At 49.7% G+C, this 27,191-nt stretch overlaps 1 protein-coding gene across 1 annotated transcript in view; it reads right to left on the bottom strand.

Annotated features, from left to right (window-relative positions):
• Positions 1–255: 255 nt before the first annotated feature.
• The window catches only part of HS6ST2 (heparan sulfate 6-O-sulfotransferase 2), a gene marked incomplete at both ends in the record, with an annotated part of 100,399 nt that continues 73,463 nt past the window's right edge, over positions 256–27,191 (bottom strand). The window contains one exon of the mRNA XM_079541779.1: positions 256–955. Coding sequence (XP_079397905.1) covers positions 256–955 — 700 coding nt within the window. The remainder of the gene's footprint in view (positions 956–27,191) is intronic.

Raw genomic sequence — 27,191 nt, 5'->3', positions numbered from 1 at the left:
GTCCAAGCAACCATTTCCGATGAGCTTCCTTGGCTCCCGTATCCCATAAATAATCCAACAAACCTAAAAAGGACAACTTAATTACACACTAGGATTAAGTGTTCCACGTACAGTACGACATTTACTGCAAAGGCAACTGCAAAGGCAACGTTTTCACTTCTTTTTGCTTCCAGAAGCATCTTCCATCTGGACCACTGCCGCCTCCCACGTGGGCGCTGGGTTCCTCCTTGCTTTCGGTGTCCTGAGAGCGTTCCCCTACCGCCACCGCTCCACGTTCCCCAGATAGTCCGTGCTGGAGCTGTTCTCTCCCTGCTCCCGCAGGTGCGCCTGCTTTGCCCGCAGGATCTTGCGCTGCTCCTGGCGTTTCCGCCGCGCCTCCTGGTGCTCCTTCTGCCTCATGTACTGGTAGCGCTGCAAAAAGAGGTCTTTTGCATAATCGTACAATTCCATGTCTAAAAAATTGAGGGCCTCGATGCGCTGCTGAGTCTGCTCGTCTATCTCCACGCTGGAGGCCCTTGTGCTATTGTACTGCGTGAACGGCGAGATGAAGTTCATGTTAAAAGTCTTCTCAAAGAGATACTGAGTCTTCCTTTGAAATTCGGTAAGGCCGAAGAAGGCCATGCGTTTCAGGTTCTCCTTGGCACTGTCCAGCAGAACCTTGTTTCTCTGCTCCTCCGGCATGACCGACAGGTTGTAGCATCCCACCAGGCTGAGGTCGGACAACATGCGGACCTGGCGGTTGTTGGCGAGGTTGTAGGGGCAGTCCATGAACTCCTGCAGGGAGCAGCCCGACCAGTCGTCCCCCGTGTAGCAGCTGGGCAGCTCCTCGGTGGTCGGCGAACGCCCGTCACAGACGTGCAGGGATGCCTTCCACGTGGCTCCTCGCTGCACATGCCGCCATTCGCTCAGGTACCGCGAGACGGGGTCACGCAGGATGGTGATGTAGTAGAAATTCCTGCAGAGGGGAGAGAGGCAGAACTGTGAGTTCTGTGCTTCTCGAGCACAAGTGAACACCCAAAATCGACAGAAACTCGGGGCAATCTGCCCAGGGGAGGTGATGGAGTCACCATTCCTGGAGGTGGTCAAGAACAGTGGAAATGTGGCCCTGAGGGACGTTGTGGGTATGGTGGGGGTGGGCTGGGGTTGGCCTTGGGGATCTTGGAGATCTTTTCCAACCTGACCACTAGAGAAGTGAAGGGAACCCCAGATTTCCCTGTGAGGCTGCCCACGTGGCAACAGGCCCATGCTGGGTGCTTCAGGAGATGACCTCTTGATAGGAGAAGCAGAAATGGTTTCAAACTAAAAGTTGGGAGACTTGGACTGGACATAAGGAAGAAGTTTTTTACAATGTGGGCGATGGGGCAGTGGCACAGGTTGCCCAGAGAACTGGTGGGAGCCCCATCCCTGTGAACACCCAAGGTCAGACTGGATGAGGCTCTGAGCACTGATGGAGCTGTGGGTGTCCCTGCTCAGTACAGGGAGTTGGACCAGATGGCCTTTCAGGGTCCCTTCAAACAATTCTGTAATACAACGACCTCAGAAGCACTGCCAATATAGCTCCTGTGGTGGAAGCCCCAGGCCATGCAGGGCACTGGTTCTGGCCATTCCATGGCCATTCCACACCACTCACATCTCCAAGAGAGCAAGCTCAGGCTGCTCCCCAGTTACACGGGAGCTTCACGTGACAACAAGCTGTGGTTTCATGACCAGTTTATGTTGTCTGCAAAATGCTGCTTGTTTGATGTTTGTGCTGAGCAGCTGCACAAGCCTTACAGCAGTGCTACACCAGCAAGGAGGGCATTTCCTACAGGACATTTCCTTTCTCAAGCCAGATAAATGATGTGTCTGCAGATACCCCAACCTCCTTACACTGACACGCAGAAAAACCCAGGCAAATCCCAATGCATCCACCTGCTTTCATCTGATACCAAGACAAGAGAGGAGAGATAAGTGAATAACAGGAAATTAAATATGTTGCAGCATTTTGTAACAGAAATGCCCAAGGGAAGCGGTGGCTTTTGTTTGGTGCACGGCGGCACACGGGGAACTTGTATGCATTGCTGTGATATGGGAGACCCTACCAGGATAAGGGCAATTTGCTTAATTAAACTGAATTAGAGTGGCTCAATAAACAACTGCCCTGCCTGGGAAGCCCACTCCTCCAGGACAGGGATGCCAAACACAGTGATGGCCGTGTCCTCGGTGCTGCAGAAACGTGAAGTGTTGGTTTGTTCTCCAAGTGACATCACGAGCGGCCACCCTGCAGCTCAGCCTCTGATCCGCGCCGTTTCCTTCAGCAGAAAAGCCACTAGATGTCAATGTTTTACAGAAAATTGTCTCTGGATGGACTCGAAAGTGAATCACAGGCACCGAATGCATGCAATAGCATGAGGGAAAAGGAAAAGCAGAGAGTCACCATTCCTCTTCCCATCTAGGGCACTGAGCTTATAAATAAAGGAGGAAGCACAATAAACTCACCAAACCAAATAAAGCCAAGAAGCCCAGGAAGGCATCAGTGGCCGGTCATGGTGGCACCTGCTGTCTGGAGGGCGAGGACACAGCCATCAGCACAGCCACGTGCCTGTGGGCTCACCTGGCTCCCAGAGCTTTGACTGGGGATGTAAACACACCAGATGAGCCAATGCCTCAGCCCATGGCCCAGAAGAAAGGTACTTCTGGCCCAAAAGTGCCATTGCAAAGTGTGGGGACACAGGGGAAAGGCAAACCCAAACCCGTTCTTCAACACCTGCCAGGACTTCTCACCATTGGACCCAGTTTGTTGGACCCTGCACTAAAATAATGACTTGATTCTTAAGCAAGGATAAACTGGTGCCATAGCTGAGGCATGCCCTTTGTGTAACACACAGCAACAAACTGCAAATGACTGGAGAGGCCACAGCAAAGCTCTGCTCACCCCTCTGTACAAAGATCGTGCTTCTGGATGAAGCCATGGGGTGCTGCTGGCAGAGTGAGGTGGCCACAAACCCATGCTCTGAGGTCATCACAGCAATCGATGGAGAGTTCATGCACAAAGGGAAACAAATCCTGAGCCAAGATTGATGTACCGAGCATCTTATCATAGCTCCTATTCCTCAACTTCTCTCCTTTTGTGCTCTTTGGTCACAGGCAGTGACAAAGTGCCCCACTTGGCTGCTGCTGTAAAAATAAAATGTGTATGTTGGTGGAAAAAACCGTGCTGTAATGGAGCACCGTCACTCTGGGGGGCTGACGGCCTCAGCCAGGCAAGTCTCTCCATCAGGAGCTGTCAGAGAAGTCAGAGGAGAGCAGCTGAAGGCAGCTGCACAGTGCTGCTCACTTGGCTCTGCAGAGAGGTGGCAGTGGCTGGGCTCCCTGCAGCACCATGTGCTTATGGGATAGTCCTACACAGGGCTCCTGCCTTGCATGGCCTGAGCACAGCATCCTCAAGGTCAGGGCTGTACTTTTTCCTTGTGCCACACTATACGTCCCCAGCTGAATCCCACTTTCGAGACACAGGGTCAATCTCAGATGTTTTGAGCATTTCTCCTCTTCTTCAGTTTCGCTGTTAAAGTTCTACTGGAAGAAGCAGCGTCCCATTTGGGAACACCGGCTTTTGGGTCAGCCCCAAGCCACGCTCATCCAAGTTTGAAATCACAGCAGATCCCAAAAAGCAGCTCTACCGCTGTGAACTTATCTGAACTGAGCTTCAAAAAGTCCTGAAAGCTTTAATGTGTCACCAAGCCAGGGCTGGATTTGGCCATCAGCGCCCAGAGCATCCTCCTGCTGCAGCTGGGAGGCAGATTCAAAGCCTGGCAATTATTTTTAGCTCTGTGCGTAACGGCTTGTTCCCTCTGCTGCCTTAACGAGGGGGTGTGGAGTTCCTGCCCATTCCTTGAAGCTCTTGCTTCAGAGCCCCAGACTGCAGGTAGAGCTCAGCCTTCGCTGCGCATCGCTCCTCTGCCTTAAGGAGCTGTGCTCACTGCAAGTACAGCTTTCTAACAGAGCTGAGCTGGGTGCCCACGCAGCACAGAACAAAAGCTGGCAGGCAACTCAGAAAGCAGGCTGGCCATCAGGAATCCGAGGTGTGTGACAGCCCTTTGCTCCCGGTACCCCCCTGCACACAGCTGTTTCCCAGCTCCCTGTGCATTCAGCTGTCTGCTCCCTCAGGAAGATGGCTTTGTGCTCACAATGGTGCATCTGTGCCACCCCTCCCACACCTCTGCTCAGCACAGGGGCTGAATAACAATTTTTTTCCCCCCAATCTAACGTGTTTTTTTTTTTTTAAAGCTTCTTAAAACAACATAAAAAACAAAACAACAAACTGAAGCCAAACAGAGGAGGTGTGACGGCCTGGGGGGATGACGGCACTGACAAAGCCAGAGATCCTGGGGAACTCACAGCTCCCTCACTACTGCTTTGCTGTGCCGTGAGAGCCCTGGTAAAACCACCATGGCCTGGGCACAGCAGCTCTACCTATTATACTTGCTCCTGGGAAAGGAAAAGGATGACTTAACTCCAACAGAAAAGCTTGATCCCAGCAGACAGCACCTCCACAAGGACTACACCAAGCTTCAGCTCCACTGGTGCCAAGCAGAGCGGTATCGATCCCCACTGGAGGACTGAGGCTGTTTAATTGCTGGTGGAGGCAGAGGAAGAGTGGAGGTCAGTGCTGGCAGCTGCCATGCCTTCAGCCTGGAAACCTGAGCCTGGCCCGATAGAGCTCTGAGCTGGGGGACTCACAATGCAAGCTGAAAGCCAAGCATTCACTCAACATTACATCCATTAGCAGATGGGTCACGGGGGGAGGGACTGAGCAACCTTTTCCCATTTCCCTTAAGAAATGAGGCTGAAGCAAAAGGGGCTACAGAGAGGGAGAAACCTGCAGCCTACACACAGGGAGCAAACAACCTGGGGACAGCCCAATCTCCTGCTGTGGTGGAAGATAACACCATTTTGACACAAAGCCGAGGAAACAGAGCTGTGACTTCCAGGGGACATGCTGGGACAGCCCCACTCTCCCAACAAATCTAAGGCTACCCTACAAATTTGCTCAAGCACATCAGTTTGCATCTAGGTCAGGCTCGGCCAGGTGGCAAGGGCGGTCGGACACACAGATGGGCTTGTGCAGCGAACGGGAGGCAATTCCACACGGGTGTCTCCAATGTGTTGGCTGGAGATGGGGGAGGAGGGGAAACTTGAGAACATTCCTCTTCTGGGAGATTGCTTCCCCAGAGGGGCCCATCTGGGGACTCTGTGGCTAACAGCAGAGTGTGCAACCCATTTACACTGCAGGTGAGGATGGATGTTCTGAAAGACATTCAGATGTGGCACTGCGGGACGTGGTTATTGGGCACGGCAGGGATGGGCTGATGGTTGGACTCAGTGATCTCAGTGGTGTTCTTCAACCTTAATGACTCTACTGAAGTTCCCTTTGAATAGGGCAGAGGGACAGATGAAATCTGCATTGCGTCCAGTCAGAAAGCAAATAAAATGAAATCAAACCCTGCAGCAGGGATGCTGCATATGGTACTAACAGTGAAGGACCGAGATACTCAAAAAAGAGAAGCACTCGCGTGGTTGGTGACCCGGCCCCAGAAGCACACAATCAGAAGAAGTGACCAACAGCACATAGATGGCCAGCGTCCTCCCCACCGTCCCCATATGCTGCTCATACTCCTGAATTAAAGAACAGAGCTCTTTGATCAGAGCACATTATTTTTGTCTTTTGAAGCAGAAGAGTTTGGGTTTCTTTTTCCTCTCCTGCAGCACATGGGATGAGAGGCATACAGCTCCCTTCCTCTGCACAGCTTCACAGCAGTTCCAAAGCCACCTGACCCCTGCATCGGTGGGTTTTAATTTTCAGTAGATGGGGCACGAGGCCGGTGTGGGTCTCCCTCATCCATCCATCATCCCCAGCGCGTCTCCCAGAGAAGTCAAACTCAATTACACCAGGCCAGGTGCCCAGCGCTCCCGGCTCCCACTAGGTGAGGTTAATTCCCATAAAGAGCTGCTCACAGAGAATTCGATTTGCTAATACCTCAAACTGCTCCTCAAAGAGAAGTACTGCTAATTTGAGGGAGGCAGGCATCTGTTCAGAGGTCGCCCAGAGAGAAGCAAAACATTGATATATAACACTGCAACTCGCACAGAGGCTTTACCACCTATGGACACAACTGTAAGGTAGAGGGAGAGCTGCAACTGAGCGTGCTTGGGAAGCCCCACCATTGGTAAACCACCAAAGGGAGCAGCTCTTCAGGCTGGGAGGTGCCCAGGCTGGATGCCTGCAGCAGTGAGCCCAAAATATTTGCTAAGCTCACTCTCAACAGAGCGGCGGCTCCAGATTGGCCCCAGATGCTTCACATCAGCGAGCTGGATGACAGCAGCAGCCAAAAAGCATCCCACAGTGCTTCCCTGTGCTCCCAGAGACGGCAGGGAAGGAGGAACAAACCCCACTTTTCCCTGCAGCAGCAGACCTATACACACTGGGATTTCTATCCCTTTGCTCTGGTGTCAGCGTGGCACTGGAGAATCATAGCATGCATTAGCTCAGAACAAGGGCCTATGAGGAAAAGAGATAAGTATTTCAGAGCTGTGAATTAAAGCCTTTAGCAAATGTAAATTTACATTTCCTCTAAGTAATCATTATGTTTTCACTTCTATCAGCACCCAATGACTCACAGAGATGTTTTGTCTAGAAACACTAATGGTGGGGGTAGGAAGCCAGCAGCCTGCCCACGGTAACTGCCGCGGGAGGAAAGTGCCAAAGGAACCCATAAAAACGAGCTGGAAATTGCAAGAGTGGCAATTACACCAGCTCACCCATCGCCTGTGAAATTATCAAATGGGAAAGGCTCGCAGCATTCATCAAATGGGGAAGATTTGCAGCATTTTAGGGGCAGAGGAAGCCTGCGTCTTCATATCTTTCAGCTGAAGATGCGCGTTCATGTATGTGTGGGCATGGAACCTGCATGCTAATGTGCTGACAATCAGGCTTTAAATAAGTGAGAAATATGCAGCCTCACACAGGCCCGTGCCCCCAGGCACCCTCACGCACCAACCCATCGCCCACAGCACCGCCTGCGCAGGGGAGAGCTGCCCTGCAGATCTGCCAGAGCGCTATTAATTTCCTAATTACCTATATTATTAAGATCTCTGCAGGACACCCGAGCACGCAACTGATTCAGCAAGAACAGCAGCCCTCTTGTTTATGTCTATAGATACATATCTCAGTGGTTGTTTTTGGACTCGGCCAACACAAGGTGACTCAGCGGTGCGCCTGGCCCCAAACCCACTGCTCCACCCCATAGAAAAGGGGATGACGTGCCCACAAACACCCATCTCCTCCACAACCAGCACTCCCCGCTCTCTCTTTGGGCTTGTTGCTGCAAAGCATGGCAGCCCTCCCAAAAGGAGCTGGTGAACAACCACGGTATTTACTACTCTCCTCACCCTGTCTAAACGCCGTCGCAGGAATTGGTTTCTGCTTGTAACTGATATTCCTGTGGCGTGGCAGGCAGAGGTTTGCAAAGCCGACACTCCATAAGCGGTGGTTTACAGAGATGGAATAGTGGCAGTTTTTCATTTTCCAGAGTCCACTCACCCTTCCAAAAATCTTAATGCCTCATTGATTCATAATGCAGTACATAAAGATTTCATTTTTTCCTGCACACAGTGATATATTATGGAGGCAATCTATTTTGCTACTGAAAAGTTTGCTTAGCAGAAAAATTTGGAGTTTTGACATTCAGGAAATTACAGCCATCTGTAAAGCACGACTGATGTGCCAAGGCCAACATTTTCATTGCACCTACGGAGCCAGGATAATGATGCTAAATATTTATCATATTCTAAAAAAAAAAAATTTTTTTTAATCCAGATTCTTGTGTATAAAAAGCATGCACTTTGTATTAATGAAAAAGGCTTTATCCTTGCATTTGTATGCATCTTCGCTACACCTTCAGTGTGCTACGCCACGCTGTGACTTCCTGATAGCAGTAACACTCCTCCCAGCTCCTCCAGGTACAAAGCCAGGCGCCATGTGAGCAGTGATGGGCTGATGGTCGCCTTGTGTGAGCTCACTGTCTTTCCCAGCCTCGGTGGTTCTGTCAGTCTGCTTTACCACACCACTCCCCCCACGCTGGAGGGAACCCAGAGCTTTCGAGATCACCCACGTTAACTTCCAGAACTTCACTTATCCCACAGCAGGGAATGAACTCCAGACAGGTATTCATCATGTACCTCAACCAATTCTCTTCAATAATCCATGCAGGAACGAGGTTTGGCTCCTGTGAGGAAACACACGGCTGCTGCTAATTCCATCTGCAGATACCTTCCAGCTAACACAGGTTACACCAGAGTGCTTTTAACAGCTGAACCAAGGACGTGCACAGTGAAGGCACGCGGATGCAACTCACACATTGCTTGTTGTAACTATCAGACAGATGGAACCCAAGGAAAACCTCTCTCAGCCTTTCTAAAATACAGTCCAAGGAAAGCATCTATTGAAAATGCATCTAAAATGTAATTAACGAGCTGGCACTAATATATTCTCTTTCCTACTGCTGGAAGGGATGAGGACGGACAACGTGCCTGCAGCTGCAGCTTGCTGCAGTTTTCATTTCGGCTTTCATTGATTTCATTTAGCGCCCTGAGACCAAATAATGAAGAAATCTGTATCAATGGAAAGCACCAAGTGTGCTCCTGTCCCACCAGGGCACTCCAGCAATATCGTGGAGTGGAAGGGGATTCTCCTTTAATTGAATTGGAAATGAGACACACATTAGCTAAGAAAACTTAATCAGCGCAATAATATTAAAATGGGCCACTCAGACAAACTATACTGATTAAGTCACTTGCAAACATTTCCTTACTCATCAGCGAGACTTGTGGCGTTAATGATTTAAACTCACTTTCCTACTCCAGGGAACAAAACTGTAATTTCGTAGGAGATGATTAGAGCGCTTTAAGCCTTCCCTCGCACATTACAATGCAGTCTCCTGGCAAAAGCACAGAACCCGACCCTGCAAGGACACGTGCAGAGGCTCAGGAAGCCTGCACAGATGCCAGCACGTCATCAGCTCCTTTGATTTAAGCCAGGAGAGCCCAGAAGGCACCTCCCTTACTCGCTTGCTGCTGAAGCATTCCCAGCAGCTCCTCTGCTGCCTTCATCTCTAATTGTAACTCGCTGCACCGTAAAAGCTGTGAGCTCTGTGTACCTCCCAGCACACTCGGATTTTAACAATCTCGCTCACCCACAGTTCACATAACTGGATTTAAAATGTTTGGGAGATAGCAGAATGCATTTCTATTAAAGCTCTGCCAATGCATTTGTTGTGCCAGAGCTCAGCTGGGAGGGGTTTTATTTCAGCTCAGCAATCAAGGCTTTGCAGGTATTACAAGAAGAGCAGAGCACCCCGTTTCCCACATCCACTCGTTGCACCACATACACTCAGCTGAAGAGCACATTACTCAGCCTGAGCAGTGCCACACTTCTGCTTCTCCCACAGCCCTGACCCAACACTGGGATGTGTCCATCGTGCTCACAGGAGACCAGCATGCCAGGACTGAGCTGGCAGCCCTTCATCCCAGCTTTCCTGGTGGCTAGCAAGAGCACAGCTATCAGCTAAGACACATTGTGCACCTACGGATCTCAGCAGCTTCCTATATTGTTAATTAATCTATAGCATTATGATGCTCAACATCCTATTTCAGGACAGACAAAACCAAATCCCATTTTTGCTTCTTTTCGGTGCCATGAAGGAAGCTTCAGCCAAATGTCAGCTGCTCTGAGGTCACTGCAGAGAGGAGATGCAGCCACCAGGCCAGGACCAGGAGCCCCTCTCCCTTCTGTGCCAGCTGAAGGGTGACGAGCAGCATCACCATGCAAAAAGCACAGAGATGCACTGCCCACACACAGCACTGCTTGCTTCAGCTTTTGCCCAGCTCTCCCGCAATGACAACGACACAAAGATGGACCAAAGCCTGGCCTTTCTCTCCACATCCTCTTGCCGTGGTCCTCAAGCCGGCTGCACGCACCACCCCCAGCTTCACACTCACAGAGCTGACCAAAGGCTCTGTGCTCTGAGCCGGCTGGAGGAAAAGCCTTGCTTACGTTAGCTGGAAATCCTTACAAACAAACTGATCTCAACTGAAGCCCAAGGTAAGCTACAGGCCTGCACAAAACCAGGAGAGGCACTGCCAGCCCCAGCGTGATACGGACCAAACCCTCAGCCAAGGAGCACCTGTATATGAAAAAGACTGGAAGCCTCCACTTGGGTGTCTCTCTCCAGGCTGCACGCACCCCTGCTGATGCTAAAGGGAAGCAGACAGATAAAGAGTGAAAAGAACAAAGCTAAGGAACTCCAGTTCTCCACTCCGAGGAGACAAGAAGCAAACCCAAGCACTGAAAGAACACACTGAAACCACAACAAACCACAAATGTTTATTGGATGAGATTGATGAGCTTTCAAAAGGAGCTGCCAATGGTCCCAACTCTCTGCCTCACTTCTCAAAGCAAGAAACAAAAAAAGGCAAAATCCTCTCCTTAAGCAGCAGGAAATGGTTCAAAACAGCACTGCTCTACCTGTTAGCATCTTCCAAATGATTTTCATAAGACACAGCTCCACTCCTGCATGGATTATGCTGGCTAAAAATGTGTGTGACATTTTAATTATCAAGTACAAATGTTACTGCGAGCAAGCAATGAAACAGATGGTGTCCTGAATTTTACAGTACAGCCACATTTTCCAGCTCAAATTTCCAGTTCACCAATCAGTGAGCTTCAAGTCCTGCCTTTGCTGTGTTTCCCCCAAACATCTGAGCTGTTGTAACCAAAGACACTGGGAGCCCAGCTCTGGGAGCAGAAACACAACGTGAGTCATCCTCCTCCAGGATGATACACGACGTGTTTCCAACAAAGCACAAACACTGAGCATCCATACACCCCAAAAACATGGGGTGCGTGAAGTGAGAGAGCATCATTGCCCTGGAAAAGAAGTACAGGGATAAAGGAATGACCATCCTATTCAAGAGGGAAAAGCAGTGACCTCGCTACTTCCATCTCAGTGAAGGGCTTCACCTGTTTAACTCGGTGAATCCTACCTGTGTCAGTGGCAGCCCCTCACACTGCCTTCTCTTCCCTTCTGTGTGCTCTGCCCAAAAGGGGAAGGGATGGGAATGGATGTGTGTTCCCTTGGCTCCTGCTAACGGAGAGTCTCACAGCTCTGGGGATCAGAAGGGAGCAAAGCCAAAAGCTTTTCCATTCCTCCTTACTGGTCTAAAAAATGGAACCTACTGCTCCCTGTGTAGGCTGCCCTTTTGTGTGTTTCTTTTTCCCTTTGTCATAAAAAAATAAAATACAGAGAAACAAGCCACAGAGGAGCACAGCCACGAGTGCTATGCAACGTGGGAAGGGACAAGGACCTGGAGCCCCCTCCAGCTGACCACAGCTCCACAGACATGTCCAGCTGTGCCTGTGCATGACCCATAATGGACACAGCTGCAGGCTACAGGAGACCCAGCTCAAGCTGGATCTGTCCTGTGGCTTGCACATGTCTTCTGCAAAGCCCTGAAGAGTTTACAGCCCCCCGGCAAACAGGAGGAGCTTGCAGTCCTGCTCAAGCACTGCATGAGGAGAGGGAGCTGTGTTTTTGGCTGTCATCGTGCTGTGTGGGCTATTTCCCCTGTCAGCCTGAGCTGCCCTCTCCAAAGGGGCTCTTCATTTAATAAGCTGTGGCAAAACTTAATCTCAGAGAGCTTTCCTGATACTCTGCACCATTCATCTTCGCTACCACAAGCCTAAAACACTGAGGGGAGATGCTGCCCTGTCTTATGGCATCACTGCTGTAATTACCACAAAGAAACATCTCTGGGAAGGTGTCCCAGAAAATAACATGCTGAACATTTCCTTGCTTTGGAGCACAGGTGCCCTCCTGAGCACTTCTTCCCTGCAGAACAGGGAAGCCCACCTGAGCGTTTAGTTAGCAGGGTGGAAGGCAAAGCACCAGCCTTACTGCAGACCCTGGGAGCAGCCTGGTTTGCAGCAGACGTCTGCAGCAGGGTGGAGACGTGCATGGCAGCAGCATGGGTTCTGCTCTCAGCCACGCTGGCAGCTGGAGCGCTCAGATAAATAAACCTGGAAATTGACTGCTTCTGAGTGACAAAGGCCTCCCTGCTAGGTGTTCATCCCTGGAGGGGTTAATATAAAACAATCTGATTTCTTCCCCAAATTGCACAAAATCCAATAAGCGCCAGGCAGCGGTGTCTTCTCCCATTTAGAAGATTAAGAAACTCTGTCCTACCGACTTTATCAGAACAATTCATTCCCACAAAATTACGCTGGGTTTTGAACCTGAGGTTGACACACTCCATTCTAGCTGCAGGCTGAGCCATCCGCTGCGGTGCTGCATCACAGCACTGCCAAGTGCCACCTGAGCCGGGTTTGCTGCCAAAGCACCTGAGCAGGGACAAGGATGAGAGCAGTGGGGGGGCAAGAGGCTCCCCCCGCCCCCAGCTGCCGTGATGTGGCCCAGCAGCAGCACCTTCAGCCACATCCCAGCCATCCTGTTGTTAAACCAGCAGCAGCCACGTAACTCATTTTGACACACCGAGACGGGGCTTCTTTTGGCTTTATTTGAAACAAAATGACACTTTCTCTAGACACCGAAATGCATCCTCGTCTCATCGTATCAGCGGAGGAAGCATATTTTTCCTCTTTATGTGAAAGGTGATATTGGGTGCATCATGCATTGAAATCGTTTGCTGGCTCCCTCTCTCAACATAAATAAGGGAAAAGTAAGTCAGGGAAGATTGATTTTAAAGATGTATACATATGCATGCCGTTCTCTAACCCAGAACATTATTAAATTCTTTCATATATTCACGCCAAAGATTGTGCATGTGGAGATGCTATCACTAGTACTTTCCCAGAGTGAGGATTAGGGAGCTTTCCTTCTACTGAAAGCAATGTGTTTAAACCACCTGTGCTCAGCCAAGCCGTCCTGAGCAGCAGTGTACCCCGACCAGAATCCCTCTGGGCTGCCCAGCAATGCCTGCAGGGAGCCACAGCAGCAACCCAGGGAACCCAAGGCCAGGCTGAGCACGAGCTCTCTTACACCCATCAGAGCACTGAGTTTTCTGATGGCTATGAAATGCCTTCTAACCTCTGCAGCCTCCCCAGTACACGTAGCAGCAGCCCCATCCAGCAGAGCACAGCTGAACCCCACTGGGGCAGTGCTGCCCAACAGCAGATCTGGATTGCAAGCCATGCTACATCCAGCCAAACACCCAGCTTTATTTACGAGCAGTGTGACATCCTGCTCCCCAGACAGGCACATCCGCCACAGCACTGCCCTCCTGCCTGCACAAACTGCAAGTCTGCAGCAATGCTGCCCAATTACCTTAACGATGTTATTTAGATAGCTCTGTGGTAACGGACGCAAACACAAACCCCAGTCCTGCAGGATTTGCATAGCGGAATTTTTATCGCGCTTCTTAAAGATTAATAATTTAAGGCAAGTTGTAACTGTGCTAAGATTTAGTCTTATGTTTTCATCACGGCTTTATATTCTCATAAATATCCAACATTCCCAAGTATATAGAAATGTGAAATGGTATTCAAGAGGAAAAACTGCACCCAATATATCTTCCATTTATGGAATCGAATGTAAGATCATATTCAAAGCGCTGCATTTACTGTCTGATTTTGAATACATAAAACACATAGCCATTACAAATTCACCTTTCATTGCAAAGCTTTGTTCTAGCACTGACATAACTTACGGCCGGATCAGAGCCCTAAGAGCAGCTCGGCCGTTTTTCTTCTCCTCCGCTCCCACAAACACGACTCAGGGAGACAGGTCGTGCTCTCTATCAAAGTTGCACTTGCCACACAGCAATACTGCAACATGTCCCATTATAGTTATGTCTGCAGAGACTGTGAGCACAGACTTGGCTGCAGGCACCTCCTAATGGAATTACATAATTGGAGGCATGTCATCTAAATCTGAACAAATTGGATTCTCTTGTCATGCACTATTGAATCAAAACGGAAAGAACACTCCACGCTGTTATCTACGGTAAACCAAAGGCGGCAAATCTGGCATCACTAATATTTTGGTAATGTGATGTGTATTAAAAACAGGGCGGGGGGAGGAGAAGAGAATGGGTTCACGTAGGGCACGCCAAAACCACGCTGCGTGCAAGAACAACCCATCCCTGTTTGGTTGGGGAGTCACATTAATGGCTCATAATGCCGGAGAGGGGAGAACAGCAGCAGAACCATGCAGGGCTGGTCTCCTGGCGGAGCTGGGGAACGGAGATGGGGACCTCAAGGCTCTTCCATCACCTTTGTTCTGGGAAAAGCAACAGCCACTAAGGCATCTCCCCAGCCCTGGTCCTGCTGCTCCTTCCCCCCCATACCCGCTGCTCAAATTAACATTCACATCCCCTGTGAGTTCTCCAGCCCTCGTAATTCGTAAGCGTGCCCTGCTTTACGTTTACAAGTACTTCGACTTTCATTTGGAATTACTGAAGGAATCATAACTAGGGAGCGAGAGCTGAGCTTACCCAACTGTGCATTCAGGGCAGATTTTCACTGAGCACTCAGCTCGACCTCCAGCTCTGCACGTATGAGAGAACAGAGGCATTAATTACATTACCAGAATCACTAATCAACTCACTGCATCTTTATATTTCATCAGCGAACCGCCGGTGCAAAATCAGAGCCTTTCTCTTCCTTTAATTTCTTCAATCCTCACCACAGTATTTCCATGCATGCACACAGAAGAAAAACCCAAACACACGTTTAAAGAACACCGAAGCAGCACAGAAAAAGGCATTCTGATGCTATGTGGAATTCACAGCTGCCTCAACTGGAGGAGTCACACTGCTGTGCACCACTGGGGAGCCCTGAGGACAGAGCAGGGCACGGCACAGGGAGAAGCGCAGGGCAGCATCCCACCAGCAGCCATCCCGATGGTAAGCAGGTCACTGCTCTGACAGCAGCAGGGGGTATCTGCAGTACAGCTCGCACACAGCTAGCACACTGCAGAAAAGCAATTTTTAGAATGACATCAGCACGCTGCACTTTAACTACAGAGGTATCAGCTGCTCTGCCCCCCACCTCCAGCACCGCCGCGCTGATGCAGCAGGTGTGCAAAACGCCTGTTTCTATTTGGTGTGAGGGAGAAATGCTGTCACATCACCCAACACCACAAGTTGTGAGAGCACACAACAGGGGGGATGTGATGACTGCACTACCCTCTGCCTGCAGCGCGCCCCCAGAGGAGCTGGCTCAGCACTCACCTTGTGCTGGCAGGGGCTCTGTGTGGGCATTGGGCATCCCCAACTATGCAGCCCTCTGGCAGCACTGCAGGTTGCCACGTGTGGAATCCAGATCTACCAGTGAGTGCAACTGCTCACTGCTGGAAGGAGCCGCTCATCAAGGAAGCACATGAAGAGCATTATGGAACAGAAGGAGCGGTGAGGTACTGGAACAGACTGGTGCTGCAATCAGCCTTGGAGGTGCTCCAGAACCATGAGGATGTGGCTCTGAGGGATGTGGTGATGGGAACGGTGGGGTGGATTTGGGGACCTTACGAGTCTACTCCAACCTGAATGATCCTACAAAAGCAATGCGTACTGTGGAAATGGGTACTGATTTAAACGGTGGTTTCCCAGGGCAGGCAGAGGAGCAGTGACACGAGGGCTGAGGCTCCATCTGGGACTGTCCTACCACTGCTTCTCAATGGCCACATCACTGCACTCAGATTTAGGGACGTTTCTAAATCTAAGCGAGGGAGAAGGGAAAGGAATCACCCCTCACTAGCTCAGTACCTTGTGAGAGCTGCAGAATATTCCACCGACTCCTTGTTCTCCACTGCATCTTTTCCTCACTAAAAGGGTTACTTTGGATATTTGTGTGGAGCCAGGAGCTGGATTCAGTGATCCTTATGGGTCCCTTCCAACTCAGGATATCCTATGAGATGGTCTGCTTTTGGGTGGCCCTGTATGGAGCCAGGAGTTGGACTCAATGATCCCCTCCAATCCAGGGTATTTATTCTATGTTTCTACGGTTGCTTATTTGATTCAGCTTAAACAGAGCCAGGGCAAACACACAGGTTACAAACCTCCTTCATGCACTCAGCCTCCTTAATGTTAGCAATATCCGTTCATAATTAATATATTACAACTAATTAATATCACTAATTAATGAATCGGAACAAGGGCAGGGAGATAGGAGAACATTCCTTCTGATAGCTGTGAAATGCACTAATGGGAGCCAGTCGGGAGTCAGCTCCTCTCTTTGGGGAGTTTTAAACAGTTTGATTTTCAATCAGAAAAGCTCTAGTGAATATTCAAAGAATGAATTATAAGAATAGGATGAAGAAAAGCTATCAAGCATTTTGCATCTCTGCCTCTAAGAATAACGATGGGGGGACCTGCGCCATCCTGGCCGGGTGGGCAACCCAGCAGTGGGGTCACTGCAGGGGACCCCAGCCTGGGGATGGCTATGGGCAGTGCTGGGGTATGCATCGTTAACAGCCAGAGGGAATAATAAATTAGCACCTAATTAACAGGAGCGCTGGAGGCATCTGGGAAGTTGGACATGAAAGGCCAAGGTAAGCATTTGGGATGCAGAAAATACGTTCAGGACAAATATTTATTGGGTCAGTAGTTGCTTGCGAGGAACAGAAGCAATAAAGTGGAGATAACAAGGAATAATGCTGCCACGATGGGAAATTGCACTAATGACTTAACAGCTCTTTGCACCTCTCTCTAAAAAGCTCCTAAGGGAAATCTCTTATTCAGCGCCGAAGTAGCAGCGGTGTAAATCTGCTCGTCATTACATCTGACCCCCTGCACTCACAGCAGCTGCTGAGCCCAGCGCTGCACTGCCCTGCTGCTCACCCACTGCCCGCTGCCACCTCCCTGCCACCCAGTGCAGGGCAGAGCAGGACAGGCATCCCTGGGATGGGGAACTGCCCAGGCAAGGCTAAGGGACCACCAGCAAAAGCTGCGTCTCCCAGCAGCTCAGCCATTGCCTGCCACGGGATCTCACACCAAAGGGCATCTCAGAGCGAGCAGCTCCACCAGGCAGGAGAGACTGCAAACACAGTTTTAAGAAACGCAGCTTAACTGTCTTGTTAATTAATATTCCAAACTACGTGCGAGCCTTTAACACACAGCAGGATTGCGGTGAAAGATTTATGAGATTGGTTCACCTTTCCTGAGCACTGCCTTGGGTCATCAGCAGAAACTTATCAGCCCGTGTACCAGCGGAGAGCGAGTGTGAGGGGAAGGGTAACATCTGCAGAAGACGATGTGACCTACTTTTACAGTAATTTGAATGCATATCTGGGAGGAAAAAAAAAAGCCTCTAAAATTTTAAGGGAGAATTATAAATCAAGGCATGACAGTAAACAAGTAATTTGTGAAGTCGCACTGTCTACTCCGTGCAAACAAGGGATTCATCAAATAATAAAATACTACTTTAGAAGAAAACAAGCACAATTATTTTATAATTACAGCTGCTCTCGCCTTCTGAGGGCAGGAAACCTTCCTACCTCCATAGAATCATAATCAAGACTCATCAAAGTCCTGTAAAAGCAAATCAATATCTGCTCTTGGCAGGACAAGTTAATTAATAGCGGAGCGCTCTGCTGCTGTCGTTCCGACCGCAGTGAACACTCCATGCAAAGCACCCAGTGCTGCTGCAGTGGCACTGCTGCTCTGCCCCATCTGGGCATGCAGATCCCCCATCAGCATGTGGGCTGTGCACGGTTTGAAGGGCTCCACGCTCACCTGGTCTGTGCCCAACACAGAGCTGGGGGGAAGACGGCTCAGGCAGCACCAGGCAGCTCATCTACCAGCATGCATGCATGGAAATCAAATCCACATCCTTTTCATCACTGCTGCACCTGTGGAGCTGGCTGGCTCTGTGGCACCCACACTGAGCAGAGCTCCTTGCTGTCCAGCCAGCAGTGTGCACTATGTCCCTGGGAGGGCTCACGCTGTGCAGATGCCTCTGGCGTCTGATGAGCACAGGCTTCCATCTTCCCCAGGTGAACCCTGTGCTATTTACAGGATGCCTGCTTCATTTTATTTTCTTTTTCCCTTCTTAGGAGACCTTTAAAGCAGAGGTCTGCTCAGCCCTCTGTGATTAGCAAAAATCTCACGGCCCTTCTGAAAGAGCAGGGGCTCCTATGAGCTGGGAAATTATAGCCAAGAACATGACAGCAGTCAGATGCACAGAGCAGGGAGGAGTGAGACGCACTCAGCAGACTGCTTTGAAGCAAAAGCTCAGTAAAACATTATTAAACTTATTTTTAGCCGTATTTGCTAAAGAAATCAGGCTCTCCTGAGCACGCTGTCTGTCCATCTCCCTCCCCGCCACCAGCCTCCTCATAATTATTTAATCAGCCTCTTCATCTGAGCATCCCCTGCTCTGCTAAAGTGGGGCACAAACAGGCACAGAAGGGGCACAGGGACCCCCCTGGCAGTGAGGTGCCTCTGTGCTCACATGCTGATCCTTCCCACATGAAAGCAGAAGAGGGAAAGAGTGGGGAATAACACAGCAGAAAAGGAGACAAACTGCAGAAACCCACAGGAAAGCGGGGGTTCGTGTATTGCTTTGAAATTAAACACGTGCACCCCACAGAGAGCATCTCCAGCCATGTATTTCATCTTCCCTGCCTATGTTACATTTCTCAGCCTCCACCTGATCTGCAGCTCTTGGAAAAGTCTCTGCGACCCAAATCTGAGCTGTTCAGCAAAACAACACAGACTCAGGGAAGTCATAGCTCTGCTGGCACATCGGCACCCACTGTAGGAAGGGTAGCAGGCAGGAGGCACGCTGCACACTTCTCAGTTGGAGGCGATCCCTCCCTCTCCCCACGCTGTCTGCCCTTTGGCTGTTTACTTTAATGGAGCTGCAGTCATTTTTAGCACAGAACTGTCAGCTGCAGCTCCCACTCGATGGCTCTGCAGAGTGCTTACCATGTCCCAGGAGCAGCAGTGACGTTCCAGAGACCCCACAAGGACTGTGCCCTTGCCAACAGGAGTTGATGCGCCGCCTCAAACCAGGCGTAAAAATGGATCGAGACCAGGAAAAGCCATTTCTGCAGAGCAACACTATTTAACTGCATTATTGTTTAATGCTTGGCAACACAAACCCAGCAGGTTACGAGAGCAGGAGGGGAGAAAAGGGTGAGAAAAGGCCCCCAGGGTACGGCGGTGCAGAGGACAAGCACCTCCCTGTTCCCCTGCCCCACAACACTACCATCACACTGGAAGAACGCCCTGCTACTGTAATGAAGATGCAGGCCCTTGGTGCTCCCATACACAGACTTTGCATCCTTGCAATGCCAGGCGCTTCTGCTCCCAGCAGGCAGAATGCTCACCAAGCACTCAGTGCCCCTGGACCCAACGCCCTGACCGCTGCCTGAGGCGGGCTGGGGGGATGGGAAACGCTGCAGGTATCCATCTTCTGCAGGGCTCGTCTTTCCTGGGGATTTGGCAATTACTGCAAACAACACAGGACAAACTCAATAGTAGGTGAGTGAAAAATTGGATCTGACAGCACTAATTGAGCCTGAAGTCCCATTTTCTGAGAATGATCTGGCATAATTAAAAATTCACAACTGATGACCAGTTGCGGTGAACACGATACATTGTGGTTAGTCTGAATGACTCCAGGAAAACACCCTCCCCAGCTTTGGACTTGCAGCCAAACCAGCTGGTGCCACACCAATGCAGTCACTGGGAGGTGCAGCTCCAGATTCTGGGGAATGATGCCCTGCTCACACCAAGCAGAGGTCTCCAAATACCTCTTTCCTTCCAACACTCCTCTTGATGCACTTCGTTGCCGTCTCTACACTGCAGATACCCTACTACCAGTTCAGGCAGTAACAGGACAGCGGCTGCTCTTCTATTTTATTTCAAGTTTTTTGTTCTCCAAGTATACAGCAAAGGGACAAACCAGCAAGCACCAAAAAGAGCTGCTCTGCATGCACAAAGGGGCTCTCAAACCTTTGCCCTATGCTAACCACAGCTAACAACTTTCCTGTAGCTCTAGCATAGACACACATGTACTTTTGCAATTGCCTTTTCCTTATTAGCCTAATTGGGATTTAATTCCAGCACATAACTTGCAAGCTTCACTTAGCCTGTGACAACTTAGAGGGAATGCAATTGGAAACACCTTCACTTCTACTTTTAACGAGTCACTCTGGTAAACAGTGTCTTTTGCATAAACTCATGCCAGTCTTCAGCAGGGCAGGATGCGCTCGTAGGGATATAAAGCCTCGAAAAACAATGCACATTCTGCTCTGCATACAAACATACCAATCACAGCTAAATGACAGGCCTTGGATCATTTATAATAACCTATAACTTTCCATTTTTAAGTGTTTTTAAGAGCTGCCCTCAACCAGGAGATTTAGCGGAGCACTGAAGGTATAATCAAATGCTCTGTTGCTGTGCCACACTCAATAGGTAGGATGCTCGCAGGAGAAAAGGAGTAATTACTTAATCATTAGCATTTTTGAAAGCCAATGTACCCACAGTGATTAACGCTGTTATATTTTTATCTAGACAAGGCTGCTGATCCTCCCATCCAATACCTAAGGCTGAAATGGAGATAGCTTGCCTTGTGGCCCTCCTCCCCCGATGGGTTTTGTTGTGTCTTTCCCCCCCTCTGGCCCTGTCAGTTGCTCAGAAGCAGCACAGCAGCCCAAACTCTGCACTGAACCACCCGGGCAGTGACTTGTGCAGAGCCCTCACTTCAGAGGAACAGTGAGCCATCATCTCAGCAGCAATGCGGCGTTTGTTAGCAATGAGACGCCGCGATCCTAAAATAGGCCATCCCAAAATAGGCCCTGCAGGTAGGAGAGGAGCAGAGCTGCAAACGAAACTGGCCCTGGCTAGCACTGCAGGGCAGCTGGATCCCTGCTGTGATGCTCACCTGAGCACTGAGGTGTGAGAGGAGCAGCACTTTGCCCATCGGATGCCAGCGGACAGCAGAGCATCCCCAGGGTTGACCCTTAGGGTTCTGCCCAGCTGTGATACCCTAGGACCCATCCTTTAAACAGAGACAACTTCCCTACAGGTGCTGATGGGTCAAGTGCCTCCTCAGCAAGGAAACCCCTTGCTCTCCAGACTCATGCTCCCTGTGCAATGGATGGTGAAGGGGAAAAGCAAAACAAATGCCCTATTACATTTCCTCTGGGGTGTTCACCATCTAAGGGCACCTCGTGACACAGAGGCAAGGTGAAGTGATGGGAGTGGGGCTCACACCGCCCAAGGGTCTGTGAAAGGATTTTGGAACACACAACCTGTTAAGAACATGGAGCTTTCAGGTATTCTGACCATTCCCTGGGCTTGCTGGGGGCTCTACAGAGACAACAGCCAGAAGCAGCTCTGCCTTCTGTAAAGGACCATTCAAGTGTGGAAATGCCTGACCTAGTACATCCCCAAACCACAGTGAGCAAGGCACATGGGAGTCCAGAAGATCCAAAAAAACCCAAATCAGAGGAAAACCAACCAATCAAATTTGCTCAGCACAAAATACTCTCCCTTGGCATCTTACAACTACAGGCTTTCATTACGGTTGCTGCTGTTCCCTGGCACAACATTCAGGACAGTGGAAGAGACTGTTCTGCATAGCTTCTGCCATTATCACATCTGCAGTTCATAAGCTTGAGTATGGTTTATTGCTTATATTCCTTCTCCTGGACAAAACCTCCTCCTGAGTGAGGTTACTGCTGCCTCAGCTAAGCTTTCATGTTGTCCTTTAAGATGTCAGCAGATGTTGACAACAAAGTACCCTCCCAGAATCACATGGCCTGTCCTCATCAACTGCTGGCAAGGATGCTTCTGAGTTTGCCCAGGAAGCATCTTGCCTCAAACAAATCCATATTTATAGGCTCCAGATATATTTTTCAGCTAGAGTTTATTACATCCAAGGCCAATAAAACAAGAAAATTTAGGTCTACGCGCATGTTGGATCTGATGAAGAAAGCAAAATTTGCATAGCTTTGAACCATAATCTCCCACAGTAACAACTAATCTGCCAGTGATTATCTTTCTATTTGCTTATCACTGGCTGTATTGACAGGGAGATGAAACAGGACAGCTCTGCATTAGCAGAGGGAGAGCCGTGCCAGAGCTCCCATAATCTGTGTGAAGGCAGCCATCCAGGTGCTTAGTTCCAGTTAGGCTGGAAGCTATTCCGTCTCCCAAATACCTGCCCTTCCCCAAGCTGCTGGGTCCCAGCATGCTTTACAGTCCTGGAAGAACCTCTAGGGTGCCCGGTCGGCTGCCAAGTGATCAACTTTCTATCTATTAAGCATCTGAAAACGAGCTCAAATCTGGCGAGCAGCCACCTCCCAAGCCCACAAAATAACAAGCTCATTGTAAGTCCTTTTAGCATGGATTAATTGATGCACGGTGCAGGCAATGCGAAGAGGGCAAGAAAACAACCCAGCAGCTCCCCCTCGGAAAAGGCACAAAGCTCATCCAATTTCATTTGCTCCGGATACCAGACGGGTAAAGACTTCCGTACGACACAAGCAGGCACAGGCTGTCGGTGAGTCTGGCACTGGATTTGCATTGCCCTGCTTCTCCACTGCTATTTGAACATTTCCTGCCGTTCCAGCGGTTGTTTAGGAGAGGAAAGAAATGTAAAAGCATCTGGAAACGCTGCAGCTATCACTGAGGTAATTAAAAGAAAGGAAAACAGCCTGAGGTGCATCCGTAAAGACAGGGAAGCAGAAAGCTGTGCTCCCGGGGGTGCTGGCCAAGCCCTGAGGCTCTGTGTTCCCCATCTCATCCACATGCTGGAAAGGTGTCAGTGGCTGAAAGTACAGTGGGGACACAGGAAGAGTTTTATGGAGGTACCTGCAGAGTTCTGGCTGTCACTGCCCTTTTAGGAGTCCCAATTGTGCCATGCCAAACCCAGGAGTTACCAGCTGTTCTGCAACTCACAGAAACAAACCCCACGCGTGCTGCCAACAGTCTCCTATGATAACATCAGCAGTACCATCATCCATTTTTGGTTAAACCCTCAATAAAAACTTGAATATCCCTTCCTAAGAGCCAGTCTGAGCTGAATACACCCACTGCATCCCTCCAAGATGCACTCGCTATTTTCGTGGCCTGAATGTGGCCAGATGAATACCTTCAGCTCAGCAGGCCGTATCTGTTAGGAAGGGCAGATCCATTCCACACCACCTGGGGCACAGGGTTGGACCACCAGAGCAAGACCTGTTCTTTTTGGATATGCAAAAGCCTCCAGTGCACTCACATGGGCACTGCACAACTTGGTGTGCAATCCCAGCGAGCACTGAAGAGGAGAAAGCGCCGTGATGAGAAACAGGGCAAACATTTTGACATCCTGAGATGCATTTTTCCTGACAGTTCACTGGGCAAAGGACAGTCAAAGGATTGTGTTGTCTAATGAATCAATACTTTTTGGGAGAATTTCATTAGCTGTGACACCTCTTCCCGATACAGGGGGAACTGGAAGTCATTCAAGTCACCAGACCCCGTGATAGCATCTGCATACTGATGGAGAGCTGATTGTATTTGGGACATTAAAAGGTCATAAATCAAACCGCCTTCCTCCTGGGAACACAATAACTTGATTCATACACGAAGGACTTTTTAAATTTAAACTCATGATCAAACAGGGAACTACATTTATTAACACTTCTTCCACTGTGCTTCAACCTCTCAGTCAAGTGGCTGAATTGTCCAAATGGGCTTAAAACTACAGTTAATCAATACTGAATGTGTTATTAAGCAGCATGCGGCCAGCAAACTGCCTGCTGCTCCATGTCAGCCCATTCTTCTCCCGAAGAACAAATGATGAGAGCCGTCCCTTCATTTCATGCAGACAACTGTGAAAACCCAGCACCAAACTTCAGTTGGTTTCATGCCTCTGCCTGCCTTCTCGTTCCCGTCCAGAAGCCTTTGGCAGAGGTTGATCCTGCTGCACCCCATAGGCTGGAGGGAAGAGGAGAAAGTTCTGCTCTACCAAGAGGTTTCACAGCACGCCAAGGATGCTGAAGGTACAGCAGAGCCTGCCTTGGGGATAGGATGGGAATTAACTCAGGAGTGTGGCAGGTGAAGTTTTAACATCAAGAACAACCCCGGTGTAAGGCAGCCCTCGAGCTTGCACATCCCTCTGCCCACGTGCTTTGGGAAGACCCTCCCGCTGTAAAGCAAGCCCCGCTAACTGGCTTCTGTGCAACACCAGCTCTGCAGCTGCTGCCTTCCCCTGCAGGGTGCCTGCACTGTCAGCAAGCAGCTCTCACCCAGGGGTGCTGGGAACAGTGAGCACACAGATATACAAGGTGCTGTGCTCTGCATGCTCCGCTGCCTGGTTTAGGGCTGAATCAGCTGTCATATGCTGTCTGTATCACAGATGAGTGCCCCCCCCCCCCCCCGCAGTAATCTCTTTTTCACTATGCTGAGCAACAAATATGGACCTAAATACAGCCTCATAAGGTCACCGATCCTCTTCTTTGCTCACAAATCCAAAGGAAAATTCCCACTCTAATGACAGCTCATTCAGTTCACCCTCCTGCAGACACCTGAGCAGGAGTGAATTGACTCTTTGGGGGTTACAGCTCTGCACACCCAGCATGCCCAGGGCAGCTCCAGCATCGCCTTGCTTCGGGGTACAGCAGGGAAACGCTCCACAGAGCAGCAGCTGCTGCCCTGCAACACAGGGCAGGATCCTTTCCTCCCATCCAGTGTATCACTGCTAGCAGCCCAAGCGCAGGGCAGGATGCTGGGCTTGATCCTGGAAGATCAGGGTGAAGGAGAAAGGAATTAAGCCTGTAGAAATGTACACGTTGCCCTCCCTTTCTGCACAGGAAGCCTCACTGGGTAGACTTAAAATCCCAGGCAGCTTCTTGACACCGAAAAGGTCATGGGGATGAGCTCCTCCCACTCACCTGAGACTGCCTGGGGAGCAGCATGTTTGTCTGAAGTGCTGGAGTAAACTTGCACGCAGAGATCGTGACACCTGTGCAAAGTGTGAGAGCCGAGCCAGCTGCGTTCCTGCAGCACAGCCTTTCTGCAAGCAGTGGGAGCGCATGGCGATAGATGCGGTCTGCGCTGGCAAGTCAGGAAGTGGAGCTGTGTCTGGAAAGGTGAATGCCCAGAGCTGCTGAGCCCAGCAAGTCCCTGAGCCTTCCAAAGCTCTTCCTTGCACTCTCGGGGTATGCTTTCAGAGCAGAAATGTTGCAGCCACAATGCAAGCAAAAAGTGCATGGAAAGTGATGCTCCAGCCCCGTCACCCGCTCACCATCAGGAACCCCATCCCTGAGTGCAGGTGACAGTGCAGGGGACAGAGCACAGCCCATGAGCTGCCCTCACTTCTCCCTTCCCTTGGATCCACATTGCAATCATAGCACCAGCCTCGTACAGCTTCCACGAGAGGCTCTGAGAAACACTTTCTGTTAGCTGCTTTATTGCAGACTGGGTAATTTATCTTCTCCCTCTTCATTTTTTAATTAAATCAAACTCATACAATCTAAATAACAAACTCTTTTTTTTTCTTCTTCTTCTTTGAAGCAAACCATCACTTCTTGATGTCAATCTATGCAGTGACAACTTCCCCCCTCCACGATAACACTGTCTGGGTATTCCCAGACCATCCCTCCATATTTTTTAACAGCCAGGGTAGTCAGCAGAACATGAATTTATTATTTTAATGGTTTCCAAATGGGCAGGTGCTAATTTGAAAATCACAATCAGACAGATAGCGGAGAAGCTGCAGGTGCATTTACCTCAGTGGCTCACTTCCAAGCTCACACAGCTTTGGAAACCTCATCCTGCTAAGGGCAGGGAGGAGTGAGCACAGCTCTGTGCAGCGTGCACCTTTGCAAGCTGCAGGCCAGGTTGGTTTGCAGAGGGACTGACACAAGAGGAATCACTTCCAGCTCATTCGCTGTGCACTGCTCTTACTGCTGGAAACACAGCCCGCTTATTCCACCGCCTTATTCCTCGTGTTACCCCCAAGTTCTCTAAGATCAAAGCAACATCTGACATCGATAAGCTGCAAGACTCTAAGCTCACACGATGCCTTCAGCATCTGCAGATTGATAACGTTAAAGAATAAATGGTTGGGGTTTTTTCGGGCAATCTGTGGAGAGCCCTGCAGAGATGAGACACCGGCTTATGAGGCTCATTACGATCATACTGCAGCAGTGACCTTCAGCATGCAGCAAAGGAAAGCAGGATTTAGTGTTCATGTCAACAGCATAATGAAACAACTCAGAGGAAGGCCAGACTCAGCCACAACTTTCATCCTGCTAAAGAACTCACAAAGCCACGGCGGCGTGCAGGCAAAAATAAGAGGAAGCTTTCAGCCTTTTTATCCCAGGCTCCCACATTACCGAAGAAGTCATAAATAAGGCAACAAAACGTTTTGCTGGATAAAAAGGCATGAGAGGAAACGATTCACAGCTTTCTGGGGCCCTGGGCTGCCCTGCAGGGTGATCCTGGTCCCACAGCACCTGCACTGAGCCAGCCCCGACCTCTGTCTGCCAAAGAGGAGCACTTCTGTTTGGAAATTTTGTGCACAATGCCTACTTCAAAATTATCATCTGAGTATTAACACTCGTCCAAACTTACACAGCTAGAAAATGCCAACCTCCCTCCAATGCCAGTTACTGTCACCGGGCAATGAACAAGCCACGACAGGGCCAGTGACAATCCCTTTTAACTGTGAATTAGCATCCAAATTAATCAATCCTAACACAAGTGATTTCAATAATTTGACAGAATAGAGTCAAATCTGCATTGCTGATTTGCTCTGGCTCTGATAGTGATTTCCTAAGTGTACTGCAGAACGAGGACAGCAAGGAACCATCTGCAGAGAAGCAATGGTATCCTCTGCATTTCCTTACTCAGGTGGGTCCACTAACGGCCAGATCAGTCACAACTATGAAGGAGAACAAGAGGAGACACTGGATGACAGCTTCTGTTCTTCTGTCAGTCTATGGATGAAAATAAGATGCAAGAAGATGGAAACTGCAAGCTTGTCATGAAGGTTGGGATGACCAGAGATACTGCCAAGCTTGGCTGCAACTGTAAGATTTCCTTTCCCTGCCAACGCTGAGGACAAGAAGCATATTTCATCAAATGTACTCATTTTCCTTTATATATCTTCCACCTTTGGAAACACAAATCCCAATTATCAC

The sequence above is a fragment of the Tetrao urogallus genome (assembly GCF_951394365.1).
Source record: "Tetrao urogallus genome assembly, chromosome: 13".
Taxonomy (NCBI): Eukaryota; Metazoa; Chordata; class Aves; order Galliformes; family Phasianidae; genus Tetrao; species Tetrao urogallus.
Note: the sequence above shows the minus strand (reverse complement) of the source record. Positions and strands in the feature narration are given on the sequence as shown.